This window comes from Chelonia mydas, chromosome 10 (assembly GCF_015237465.2).
Source record: "Chelonia mydas isolate rCheMyd1 chromosome 10, rCheMyd1.pri.v2, whole genome shotgun sequence".
NCBI classification, from domain to species: Eukaryota; Metazoa; Chordata; order Testudines; family Cheloniidae; genus Chelonia; species Chelonia mydas.
The window spans coordinates 23,631,439-23,644,279 of NC_051250.2; the positions used below are offsets into that span (position 1 = coordinate 23,631,439).

Consider the following 12,841-nt stretch of genomic DNA (forward strand, 5'->3'; position numbering starts at 1 on the left):
TCAACAAAAGTAATTTGGTCAGCCTTTTCAGTAGTATTCTGAAGAGTTCACTGAGCCAGACTGACCCCAAATTTCTGCCAACATAGACATTGCTGGAGGGCCTGATAGAACAAAGTCTGACACTTTGCACTGGGGAGATTCTGAAAGAGGGGCCAGTCACACCAAAAAAAGTGGCCAAGCTCCTTCCCAGTCAGAGTGGGGCTAGGACGTGCATGGATTCATTCACTCCCTCCATGAACTGGCACTCACAAGGCTTTTCTGGAGCTTTTGGGGAGTTACAGCTACTCCCCAATTTCCCTGCTCCAACTTCAGTAAAACTGGCCTCAAGTCTCTTGCTCCTCAATGTTAGAAAGACAACTATGCCAGAAGATTCCATAGAGTCCCACATACTTCTTCATGAGACCTGGTGACCAAAGTGCAAGATATGGAAGGAAACCTTTGGAGCTCCTTTAAAAATGGAGAAGACCCCTCCCCAAAAATATAAACCTAAGAAATTCTACAGTTTCTTTGAGATGGTTGATTTGTGTTAGTGATCAGTTTTAGGTACCACCACTCATATTGATCACCCGGCTATATAGTTCAAAATTGAATTTCTAAAATGCTTTGTTTTCTCTTTATATTAATCAGTGGGACTGTAGGTTGAAGGAGCAGGAACAACGTATGTGATTTCTTCCAAAGATAGGAAGGAATTTAGAGGCCTGTGGATCACTGCAATCCAAGAGAAGGATTTTAAAGCATGTGGGGGTAAACTGCTGGTATAACCTGACTGACCTGCCATGGAACTAAAGTGCCTAGTAGAACTTGTTCTGTCCTTGAAAGATAGGTTGTTTGTGCACTGAATAAATCTGTTGTTTTTTTTTTAAAGTAGTAGTGATTTTGGACCTCATTACAGTTAAAACATCAGTTTTGCTCAATTTGATCATGAAGAGATTTCAATGTATGTGTGACCCAAGAACCTCTGGGTGCCAACTGGCAGAGGGCATAGATGGTGTATAGAATTTTACAGGAGCCAGTAGCCCACTATTCATCTTAATCACTGCAAAATGTGTATATGGATACTATTTAAAAAGCGTTGTCTGTACAGGCAGTCCTCGGACTTATGACACAATTGGTTCCTGAAAATTGCATCATAAGTTGAAAGGTCGTAACTCGGAACTGCAGTCCACTCCATTGCAGGACCAAGTGTCAAAGTCAAAACCAATTGTTGTAAGTTGAATCAGGGTGTCAATTCAGAAATGTCATAAGTACCGTGCATCATAAGTCAAACATCAGAAAAGTCGAGGACTGCCTGTTCTGAAAATTATGTTAAGGCAGGTAACCAGGAGGTGATATGTCTCAGACAGGACGCTTCTCTCTTTCTGTCCGGTAGTGTGTATTGGACATTGTATGTCTGACAGTGAATGCCTGTTGGCATACTGAGCCAAATGCTAATCAAGAGATTATGAAATCTTCAAGAGGAAATTGACAGGAAAAAAAAAACAGCAGGAGAGGTCCTTGTGTATGAGTAAAGACAATGGATTGTTGAGGGCAACACAAGTATTGCCCTGTAGGCCTATGCAGGCCCCCCTCTTTCTCTCTGTAGGTTAGAGATGAGCATACGCTAACCCCTGAGCATTCCTGGAGTGTCCAACCCCTCTTCCACTGGACACTCGCAGTATTCACATATTTGCTGCTACCAAAGAAGCAGTACACCCCAGCTTGCCAGTTTCACCTCAGATCACTGTGCCACATAATGCAGAGTACTTACATATGTTTACAGCGAAAAAAGTAACAGTTTATTGAATAAAGTGTAGAGATTCAAGTGATAGCAAGTAGAAGTATCAAATGGTTACACATGAAATGAAACATCCATTCTAGAACCTAGACTGACTTAACTAGATACTTTGGGGGAGCAACGTTCTGTAAGACACAAAAGTCCTTCCAGTGTGTTACAGCCAGGCTTGGCTGTGACCCTCTGTTCATAAGACACAAACACTGTTAGTTTGTCTCCTTAGTGAAGGATCCAGGGTGTACCTCAGCAGTCCCCCTTTCAGCTGTGTGGAGCACAATCACTAAACCAGAATCACTTCAGATCAGTTAGGGTCCAGCGTCACATGGGTATTTGACAGTTTTATGCAGTGTTACAAAGAGTTAGTTCAGAATATGGTTGGCATGTGCACCACATTTAAACCATTCACTGTTCCTAAGTTCTCCAGTATGTTCAATTGTCTGGGAACCAAGTAGGCAAAAGGAAGATTATAGAAATGGGGGTGTTACATTGGCTTGTAAACAGGAGCAGCAAACAGGGAAGTTTTGCAAGGGAGTTCTCCAGGCTAACAAGGAGGAGAGCCTAAGTGACCCTCCCCCATCTGTTACCAACTCCCCATTACTCTAGTGAGACTAGGACTGCAGGGTTCCTTCTTGCTGCTCCTTCTTGCGCTTTATACTGGTTTTATACTGCTCAGGCTTCCCCTGCTGAGTGGGGCTTCAGCGTCAGTTAGACCTTCTCAGCCCTGACTCTCTTCCAGGTGCAGCCTGTCACAGGATTAATTGGCTTTTTTTGCCTACTTAGGCCTTGTATGGGAGTGGGGGACACCCATTCACATCCCCTCCCTGCAAAAAAACAACCACCCCCACCCAGAAAACCCTTCTAAGAGTAGGAGATGTGCAGCCAGAAGTCCAGCAGAGTGGAGGCTATACAGGGCTGAGCTACACTAGAAAATGAGATCAACCCAGCTACATCACTCAGGTGTGGAAAATCCACACCCTGAGCCACATAGTTAAGCCAGCTTAAGTCCCCATGCTGCATGTGTCCCAAAAATCTCTGGCTGCCAGAAACTGGGACTTGCTGACAGGGGAAGGATCACGCAGAGTTGTCCTCTTCTGTTCATTCCCTCTGAAGCATCTGCCACTGGCCACTGTCAGAGACAAGATCCTAGCTTAGATGGACCATTTGTCTGACCCAGTATGGCCATTTTTATTAGTTAGTAAGGACATTTTTAATTTTTCAAATTAGACTAATTACAAAACTTCTGTAGAACATAAAACTACACTTTATAGAAAGAGGTGATGAGCAGGTTGCTACAAACCTAACAATAGCAGCTCACTTCTTTGACCAGAGAACTACTGATACAAGTACAGAATCCAGCTTGCAGTTTCTTGGCAATGTCTTTATATGTGTAATACATTGTATTCATTTCCCTGACAACTTTACATATCCTCAGGGCTAATAATTTGAAGAGTATTCAGAGGCTAACACGTTAAAATCTAGTTGCCTAAAGTAAATTTCTTAATTCAATAGCTAAACACCTAACTAGAACTTGGCTGTTTTGTTCCTGCCCCCTTGTACCCCAAAGGGCTAACATCACCCCAGTGAAGGGCTGTGTGGCGGGAGAAGGAGAATGCAGCAGGGCCCACCCACCCATCCTCCGAAATAGATATACTCTGCCTACAGGGGTAGGTACGGTGCAGGGAGTCCTTGCTGCAATCACTGAATGGAGATGGGACCCTGTTGCCACTAAGTGGAGAACAGAGCCATTGAGGGTGTATGTGGTTTACCTTATGTTGATTACCTTAATCTAACCCTGACTGGATTTACTCATGGGTAAGGGTTGAATGACTGAGCAAAAGAGTAGATATGAACTTTGGGGCAGGAACATGTCTTAACAGGACCACTCCTGGAATACTTAGAAATGGGTCAAGGGGCCAAATGCTTCTGTTACACCAGTGTAAATCTCACATTCTGGATTCACACCAGCATAGCAGGGAGAGGGGAGGAAGAATTGGACCAGAATTTCATTCTTGACTAAATTCCTCCTATTATTATGGATTTAATTTACACTCTGACAAATACTAATGAGTACAAAATAATTACATTCAGTCAAATTTTTAATACCATTGAAGGCTAATTAAAGTAGAACCACTAACACTTCAATCCTTGGCTTGTTCAAAGTTATCATGGAGGCTGTCAAGGCTGATTCCCCACTCTGGGTCTTCGAGTGCAGAAGGTGGGGGCCCGCAAGGATTCTAAAAATTAATACTGGCCACTCCAGGCTCGTATTAAACTCCCAAGGTTACAGCTTCTCTGACCTTGGATTGGTAAATGCTGCCACCATTCAAGTGCAGAACCTCTTTGAGAGCCCAGAAAGGCGTACTTGGGAACTCCTTCCTGTGGGGTACCCTCAAGCCCTTTCACCCCCTCTCTGGGGAAGAGCTGAGGAAAAATAAAAATAAAATTAGCTGTTGCCACCAGCTAATTAAACAACAAGTGCACAAACCTCTTAGGGCACAAAAATCCAATCCTGTCCTTAAAAAAGGTACATTTTATTATTAAAAAGAGAAAAAAAAATACATTTGGGAACTCAGGCTGTTGCTAGATTTTAAAAGAGCAACTACAAGGATTAAGCACTAAGACTAGCTTTCTTGAGGTCCAGCTTAAAGTTTACAAGCAAAACAAAAGCACCTGGGGCTAGCACAGAGCAGTCCACAAGCCATAATGAAATAAAAGGGATAAACCTAATCACGTCTTCCTAGACATTTCCTGATCTACTTACATAGCTGGGGTTTTAAATGAGTAGTTTCTAGGTATGATACTGATGATTTTTCATACCTGGCCCAAGCTTCTTATTGCATAGCTGCTGCCCTGTCTGCCTCTCCCCGGGAGAACGACCGACAGACAGACAAAAGGTGAGTCTTTTCTCCATTTTAAAAAGTTCTAGCCTTCCCATTGGCTCTTTTGGCCAGGTGCCCACGCCCTTCCTTTTATCTATGCATAGCAGTGAGACTTTTTAACCCTTTACAGGTAGAGCACTTAGAGAACAGCTACTAAGAGGGATTTTACAGCTAACTGGCTGGGTGGGTGTCTATAAAAGCGAGCTCCACCCCCCCCCCCCCCTCAATTTATCACAGAAGCCCAATCACAGTTTATACTTGCCAGAATACTTTCAATCATCACAGCTGGCTAATGAACAACTTAAGCAAATAGTAAGCCTGTTTTTTCCACTGCCTGGAATCTGTTGTAGCTGCATACTTTGAAGGAGAAAATAACTGCAGAATGTGCTAGGCAGTGTCCCAAAGAACATCTGAGAGGCACTTCTATTTATTTGGTTTTATGATGCTTATTTTAATAGTCTAGCCTGTTTAAAAAGTCTGACACATTTATTCAAATGGAAAAGCATCCAGAGTCTCTTCTTTATCTGTCCCTCATCTTAAAGAATGACGCTCAATTTAGTCCCAAAATTGCACCCTGCAAATGTAATGTTAAATAGCTTCAGCTAATGAAACTGAAGTTAATTCTTTTCACTAAAGGAATTAATCTAACAGTATTAAGTTTTCTGAATTTTCTGTCTTGCATATTGTCCCATGTTTAGGCCTCAGCAGGTTGACAAGTGTGCAGAGAAAGCTTTTGCTAGTTTGAAAAAAAAATCCACTAACTGAACCAGCTTATTTTACTTTTCTAACTGAAGATTATTGGCCATGGAAAAGAAGTCCTGCATACTAGATTTTAAAAAATCTAGTAAGTTTCCAGTCTGTTCTTACAAACCAGTGAATTTTGTACAAGTTTAGGGACAAAGGTACAATGAAAACCTGAACTGGCTTCTATGTTACCATGTGATATGTCACAAGATGCCATGAGATGTTGCACAAGAACTCTGAGTAAAATAAGTTATTGTGATTAAATCAAAAATCTTGTGATACATCATAAGGTAACAAACCTCTCATGCCAATCCATAAAAAGTTTTTTCTTCTAACTTAAAAACATGTAGCTTTGACACTACTTGGAGTTCCTAAAAAATGAAACAGGCTTCTCCTGATTCAGTTTTGAGCTATAATGACGTAGAAAATACAGCTAAGGCTTGAAATCATGAGTTAAAATTTGGACATTTGCTCTTCTTCCTGCACTCTAACAAATCTCAAATGGTTGGGAAGTTCTTTACCAGATGCTGAACAACAAGTTAGGGTAAGATCCTCTCCCTATCTTACACTGAATTCGCTCAGTTATTCAAACTATTCAATGTCCCTATGAAATTGGGATAATCACCTTGATTTGGAGATGCATGGACATGATCTGGCTGCTGCCATAGAGTCGGAATACTCCAGGGTTTTAAGCTTCCATACAACTGCTTGTGGATTAGAATTTGAAACTCTGAAAAGACTGCACAGAGATACTGTATCTCTGAATTTTGGATTCTGTGTACTCTAAAAACTCAGGGGTACTCTTGCTTTCTCCTAAGTACATAGCCCAGATGGAAATGATATGAAGAGCTAGTTTGTGATGAATAGGCAGAGGACAGGAGTTGACATTGCAGGGTAAAATTACCATCACCTAAATGCAGTGAGCACAGGATAAAATAAGTAGAACATCTTTCCTTGGTAAAACTCTTTTGGTCCCAGAAAATGAAGAATTGACAAATAGTGGAAGAGTTTGACAAGCAAAGGGTGGGATGCTGAAGTTGCCTTCCAGAACTCAGGCTTTATTCAATGAAGGAGGTCAAGGTAGATATATCCAAGCTTTGAACTTCAGTAAAAAACAAACAAACCAAAAAAACACTTGCCATATGAAGGGGGAGGAACAGTTGATACAGAGGGAGAGAAAAACCTAAGTGATAAACATCATGGAGTTAAAGTTGTAGAGGTCTTAAAAGGGTGTTCCAAATAGGAGTAATGGAATTAAGATGAGAAATTTAGGCTGAATATCAGGAAACTTCCTGACAGGGAGAAGTCTCTCAGTGGAAAGAGTTATACCACCAGAGATGGCATCTAGACTGGAAAGCAGTGGTAATTCTTTTGCAGAGAAGTCCTGCATTAGCAGAGATGGACTCTCTTCTACTTGCTAATCTAAACAACAAGCAAAACTTAGTTTTTCCTTATTGTCTTACACTTAAATAACAGAAAACAAGTCAGGAGGCTGAAGCTGCCTTATTTTCTTAGTAAGAGTAAGGGACTGGTATTGATCCATATACTGCTGCTAACATGGCATGCAGAGGCAAGTTATTCCCTGTCCAATAATGTGTTTGTTGAAAAACTGTCTACTAGTTACAATACAGTATTCCATTTTGAAATAGCAAGGGGAGAGCCAACATTGAATACAGTGCCAAATGCCATGCTGTTGGCTTTGCAAGCTACAATGAGGGGTTGATCTATTGCTGAAAGAACTGGGTACAACTGTGAACATGAAGAGAACTCTTGGAAAAGTGTTGGTGGTGGCTGACAAGACAAAGTGAACAACTAGGAAACAAAAAAAAATGGATAGGTTACTGTACTATCTGGACAAGTAAACAGTCAAGATACAGAAGTGTCTGAATATTGATGGATGGAAGTCTTCTCATCTGAACCCTTCCTAATGTTCAAGAACTACACAACTAAATCACTTGAGACAAAATCAAGCGATGAATGATCTGGTTTCCTCTGAGCTTTAACTGGCTTCTGGAAGGAAACTGGCCATTGTTTATGTAAATGATACAAATTAAAGGTGGCATGTTACATGCCAAGGGATTTGAAGGATAGAGAAGCAGAAGTAGCTGCTTATAGGAGGGTATAAGATAAAGTGCATGTAGCCTGATTTCTCAACCTTTTTGTCACCTTTGAATTTCAAACCAGCATGTTTTGCTGAGAGTTAGTCTGTCTCAGATACAGTAGATAAATGGACATGTGTCTGTGAAAAGGAGGAGTTATGAGAGAAGCAATATAGGCTGAGGCCTGGTCTACACTACAAAGTTATGTCACATAAGCTGCCCTCCATAGACCTCATTGTTCATGTGTCTGTGCTTAAATTTGTCTCCCACTGATGTAAACGCCCTGTCACAGAGATGCAGTAACGCCTCCTGCCCAACCAGCACTGAGCTGCGGTCGATGTACTGAGGTTGATGTAGCGTGAGTGTAGACGCTGCATTACCTATATCGATCCTAACAGTCTACTAGCAGCTGTCCCATAATGCCTGACACTGACAGCTCTCATCACACTTGTGAATTGCACTGCCCAGGGTCACAGACACCAGAAGTCCCCTCTCTCTGCCCCATTTTAAGCCCTGCAACTTTTAAAATGCCTTTTCCTGATTGCTCAGCTTGGCGAGCACACACAGCAGCTCTCCATTGTTGTGTGCAGCTGACCATGCCGGCTACATGCTCCAGATGTGCTCTGGCTTGGAGTAGACAAGAGAGATTGGAGCCCGTGGGGAGAAGCGGCTGTGTGGGCAGAGCTACAGACCAGTTGTGGAAATGTGGACATCTACCGGCAAATTGCACAGGGGATGCAGGAGAAGGGGTGTGACAGGAATCAGCAGCAATGGCACATGACAGTGAAGGAACGACAACAGGCGTATCAGAAGACTGGGGAAGTCAATCCAGTGCTTTACAAAGAGCTGCATGCCGTACTTGGCGGAGACCCCTCTACCTCCCCACAGACCAACGTGGATACCTCTGAGGATCCAGTCACAGACCTCTGGCATGAACAGTGAGGAGGTGGTGGGAGACATGCAACCATGGGCTCCAGCTACGCCAGGCGCCAGGACCAGTTTGAGACACCACCACAGTCCAATCAGTCCCAGGGAACGATTCTCAGGTATGTGGGTAAATGTATTTCCCATTACAGTTTGGTGCCCCTAACGTAGCAAGACACAGTTATTGACCTTTCATTAATTTACTTACACTAGGAAAGGTAGCTGTTCAAGGAGAAGTAGTTATCAGTACTGAAAGAAGTTCTCTTCTTTTCTTTCCCCTGTAGAGTTAGGCAGGGGTGGGGAATACAGACCAGTTTTTTTATGTACACAGGCATGTCCCTTACATCCTCCTGAGAGATCTTGAAACTTTGATGGGGGTACTCTGCAATCCTCTCCTGAAGGTTTCTAGGGGTGGCAGCCTTATTTCTTCCTCCATGGTAGGACACTTTCCCACACCAGTCAGTGCTAACTTCAGCAGACACCATCGCAGTACACAGGCTAGCAGCATACAGGCCCAGGTGGCTTTAAGATGCCAGCAGCAGCTGTGCTCTCTCAACCCATGTCACCTTAAGGAGAGATATCAGCTAAAATCACCACTGCCTGTGGAAAACGGTGCCAGTATTCAGTGCCATTGCCCTATGCTTAGTTTCATGCAACTGAGCGATTCCTTCTTCATTTCCCTCACCCTTGACAGGCCATATTCACCCTGGCTGGTGTTGTGAGTGGTGTCACGCTCAAGCACTTCAAAGCAGAAGTGTCAATAAGCATGTCTTGTTTAAAACTTTAGGGGAGCATGGAAAGGGAGTTCTAAATCTTAACTTTCGCTTTCTGTTGTGACTATACTGACAATAGTACCTCTCTGTGTTTTATCTGTAGCTGCTGCCACTGCAGCCTTGAGGGGTTCCCCCTCCACACCTGCAGAACGCCTGAGGGCAGATGAGGAGAAAGAGAGGACTCTGGATGACATGTTCAAAGAGATCCTATTAGCCAGTGCTGCATCAGACTGTGCGCAAAGGGCCTGGAGGTTGAATATTGCAGACAGCTTAGAGAAGGAAAGAGTGGACAGGAGAAAGGCCCAGGATGCCCATCAGGAAAGGAGACAGAGATGAATCAGGACATGATGGGGCTTCTCCGACAGCTAACATGGATGCTGCAGACTCTTGTGGACCTATAGGTTCAACAATCAGTCATGGGCTCGTCTCTCTTTGCAGTCCATGGAAAACTTCATTATAGCACCTTCCTGCTTCCTCAGTATCCCATGTGGCTTCAGGGGCTGCACCCCTACCCATACCACTCCACACCAAGGGACATTAAGGACAGCCACAGCTTCACATAGGCTGACCTGTGAAAGCCATGGTTGCTGTATGTGTAGGTAAAATGGACATGCATGTTCTTTCCCCTTGTTAAGCTCTGTTCCATTAATTTATTAAATTGTTAATGTACTTGCTTTAAAATTTCACAGATTTTTCATTGCACTGGTTGTGTTACTCAAAATTCTATTATTTGGAAAATAATTCTTCTTGATTAGTTCACAACAGAATGCCTAGTGGTACCGAACACACCCACTTATTTGTCACTGCACAGCGTGACAACTCATAGGATCAGTGACAAACAGTGGAATAATCCTAAATATATAGCAAGCGCCACAAGATTAATAGGTCCATTGACAATGTTATATTCACAGATGTACACTAAGCATCACACGAATCCTAACTTTCCCCAAAATAACTGGGCCAGGAAGAGCACAGTACACCACAAGGCATTACTGTGGCTCCCTGAACAGGGGACCCATCACTTTTAAAAGTGGGAGGGTTATGCCCTCCCAGTTTTTACTGGCCGTGAGGGTGAGCGATGGGAGGGAGAGAGCAAAGAGGAGTGAGCAGGGGGTGGGGCTTGGGAGAAGGGGTGGGATGAGGGCCCTGCCCCCTCACACACATTTAGGGAGTTTCCGCCACTCCTGGTTCACGCTATGTCCCACAGCAATCTGCCCTCCAGGAATCATCATATTCCCCCTGATTCAGTTCTTCTTGCAGCTCTGTAAATTCTAGAGGATTTTGCACTCTGTGCTTGCAATGCTTATGACAATAGTGCAGAGCTGTGCGGGCTCCATGTTTCTGTCAAGATGGCAGACAGTGAGGAGAACCATGTGGGTTCATGGAATTTTTAAAAAAGGTGTGAAAATTACAGGCTATGGTTAATGTTATGGGATGGATACAGTTGCATGCTGGGAAATTGACTCCTTCCTCCCCGTCATCCCTGCACAACTTGTTTCTGTCCTGCCATGCATTGCCAAAACTTCCCAGAAGATACTGTGTTGGATGATGGTGGGTTGTGCACTAGAAGACCTATCCATGGTGTACTGCACTGTACATTGACACGAGCACACCCATAGGTGGCGAGTTATATGGGCCCGTGGTGCCAGGGCCCCACCAATATTTAGGAACGTAGGCCTGGCTCCATGAATGTTTGGGCTTATATTTTCAGAGCTGTCCCATCCATAGGACTGGCCAGGGCAACCACCCTAGGCCCTGTGCTTTGGGCGACCCCACGCTTCAGGGGGATGCAAGGTCCAGGGCAGCCTGGGGAGTTAGCGGGGGGCCTGGCAGCAGCAAGCAACCCGGCCCCAGCCCACTCCTGCTATGCCCCACCCACAAGTCCCCACCCCACCTCTTCCTGCCCCTATTCCACCCCCTCCCTGCCACCATTCCACCCCTTCCCCCTCAAGAGATGCTGGGAACCAGAAGGGTGGAGCAGGCTGGGTTGGGGCTGGGTTGCTCGCTGCTGGCAGCACTAGGCCCCTCACTAACCTCCCAGGCTGCCCTGGATCCTGCATCCCCCTGAAGTGCAGGACCCCCCAAAGCGCAGGGCCCAGGACAGTTGCCCCAGTCCGTCCTATGGATGAGACAGCTCTGCTTGGACCTGTTCTGGGCACCACCAAAAATTATACAAACCTGGCGTCCACGAGTACACCTGGTGAAGATGTGCAGCACTTATACAAGAAGCCAAGTGTGCACATGCACAACGATATGCTAAGTGCAGCGGCTTTACACGGATATCAAGGAAATCGAGGCTCAGGTGATCTTAAAATCTATGATATTACTTGTAGGTGCAAAAATTTGCAGCGTAGCATGGATTTGTGACTCAGGCCATGGCAACACAAAGCTAGGAGTAGTAAAAGCTTGTAATATTATGTACAACTTGGCAATTCCATGAGAAATGACCATTCTGACCTAAGCACTTTTATCAGGTAAGTTATGCCCAGAGGGGTTTGGATAGCCAAGGCATGGCTTGCTACAACAAAGTTCCTTGGAGAAAAATGGTCCATCCAGTGTTCTGCACCAGCCATTTTCATACAGATCCATCTTTCCTGACCCATTGCCAGATTTACCTTCTAACTCTCCACAGTACAGTATTGTTATAGATAGCTAGGGGGGAATCACTTTCCTACTTCTGGCCAGCCCTTCTAGTCTGCACTTGGGGAATACATGTGCCTCTTTCTCCAGAGGAGGGATTTTAACCCCCTCCCTGCCAGCTTGTGGACTGGGTTTTTTCCCCCTTCACATAATGGAATAAGTACAGGGCCATGTGAATGGAGGAAGAAGAGATTAGTCAAATGATATAAAAAAAAAAACCTACACAATTTTTACACCTACTGTCTCCTTCCCTACCCCCACAAAATACTATATAGCAAAGATCACCACAAGCATCCAAGAGGTGACTTAATTTTTACAAAGGCACCACTGCTGTTGCAGCATATTGGAATGTGGGATGCCTACAGATGCACAGCTGAAATCTATTCATTACTTCTGTCACAGGGCACACAACTCGCGATGCCTCCTGTTGGTCGCTCTGGGGATTTGCTCATTCAGTTAACACCCTGTTCCGTGGTTTGCACACCACCTCTCTCTCCAACTCTGCAGCCCCTCATTAACCGCAGCATCCTCTCCGTGACTCAGCCCTCTGGCTAGGTCACTCAAAGTTCCCCCTTTCGGGGTATAGTTCCTCAGCAGTCCTAGACAGCTGTGGCCTCTCAGGTTAATTAGCCTCCTTATTGGCCCTCATCAACCCTAGCAGCAGAGTGTGTGTGTGTGTGGAGAGGGGGGGACCGGAACACCCCATCACAACCTCCCATTTTAAAAAACCTGCACAAACTCTGAAGAGGAAGAATGACTGAAAAACACTGCTTCAGAATCAAACTACCTCTTTCTCGATTGGAACAGAATTGGAGCTGCTCCCCTAGGATTAGGCATGAGAAAGCCAGCATCTGACCCTGGGGAGGCCCTACAGGGATTGAGTGGCCTGGCCTCTGAGAGTATGTCTATGCTGCTGTTAAACATTCACAGCTGACCCGTGTCAGCTGTTTCAGGCTGTGGGGCTATACAACTGCAATGTAGACAGCCAGGCTTGAGCTGGAGCCCAGGCTT

At 44.6% G+C, this 12,841-nt stretch overlaps 1 protein-coding gene and 1 long non-coding RNA gene across 3 annotated transcripts in view; one reads left to right on the forward strand and one right to left on the reverse strand.

Annotated features, from left to right (window-relative positions):
- LOC122461910 overlaps positions 1 to 12,841 on the reverse strand; it is a 90,572-nt gene that overhangs the window by 75,226 nt on the left and 2,505 nt on the right. The gene's annotated exons all lie outside the window — the stretch shown is intronic.
- Positions 1 to 12,841, forward strand: part of EMP2 (epithelial membrane protein 2) — a 31,685-nt gene that overhangs the window by 4,066 nt on the left and 14,778 nt on the right. Inside the window, exons 2-3 of one of the 2 annotated variants that reach the window (XM_043523437.1) lie at positions 8,043 to 8,539; positions 9,294 to 9,825. The exons of the other annotated variant lie outside the window; for it this stretch is intronic. Coding sequence (XP_043379372.1) covers positions 8,344 to 8,539; positions 9,294 to 9,526 — 429 coding nt within the window. The 5' untranslated portion in view covers positions 8,043 to 8,343 and the 3' untranslated portion in view covers positions 9,527 to 9,825. Of the gene's footprint in view, positions 1 to 8,042; positions 8,540 to 9,293; positions 9,826 to 12,841 lie in introns of those variants that run through there. 2 annotated transcript variants of the gene reach the window in all.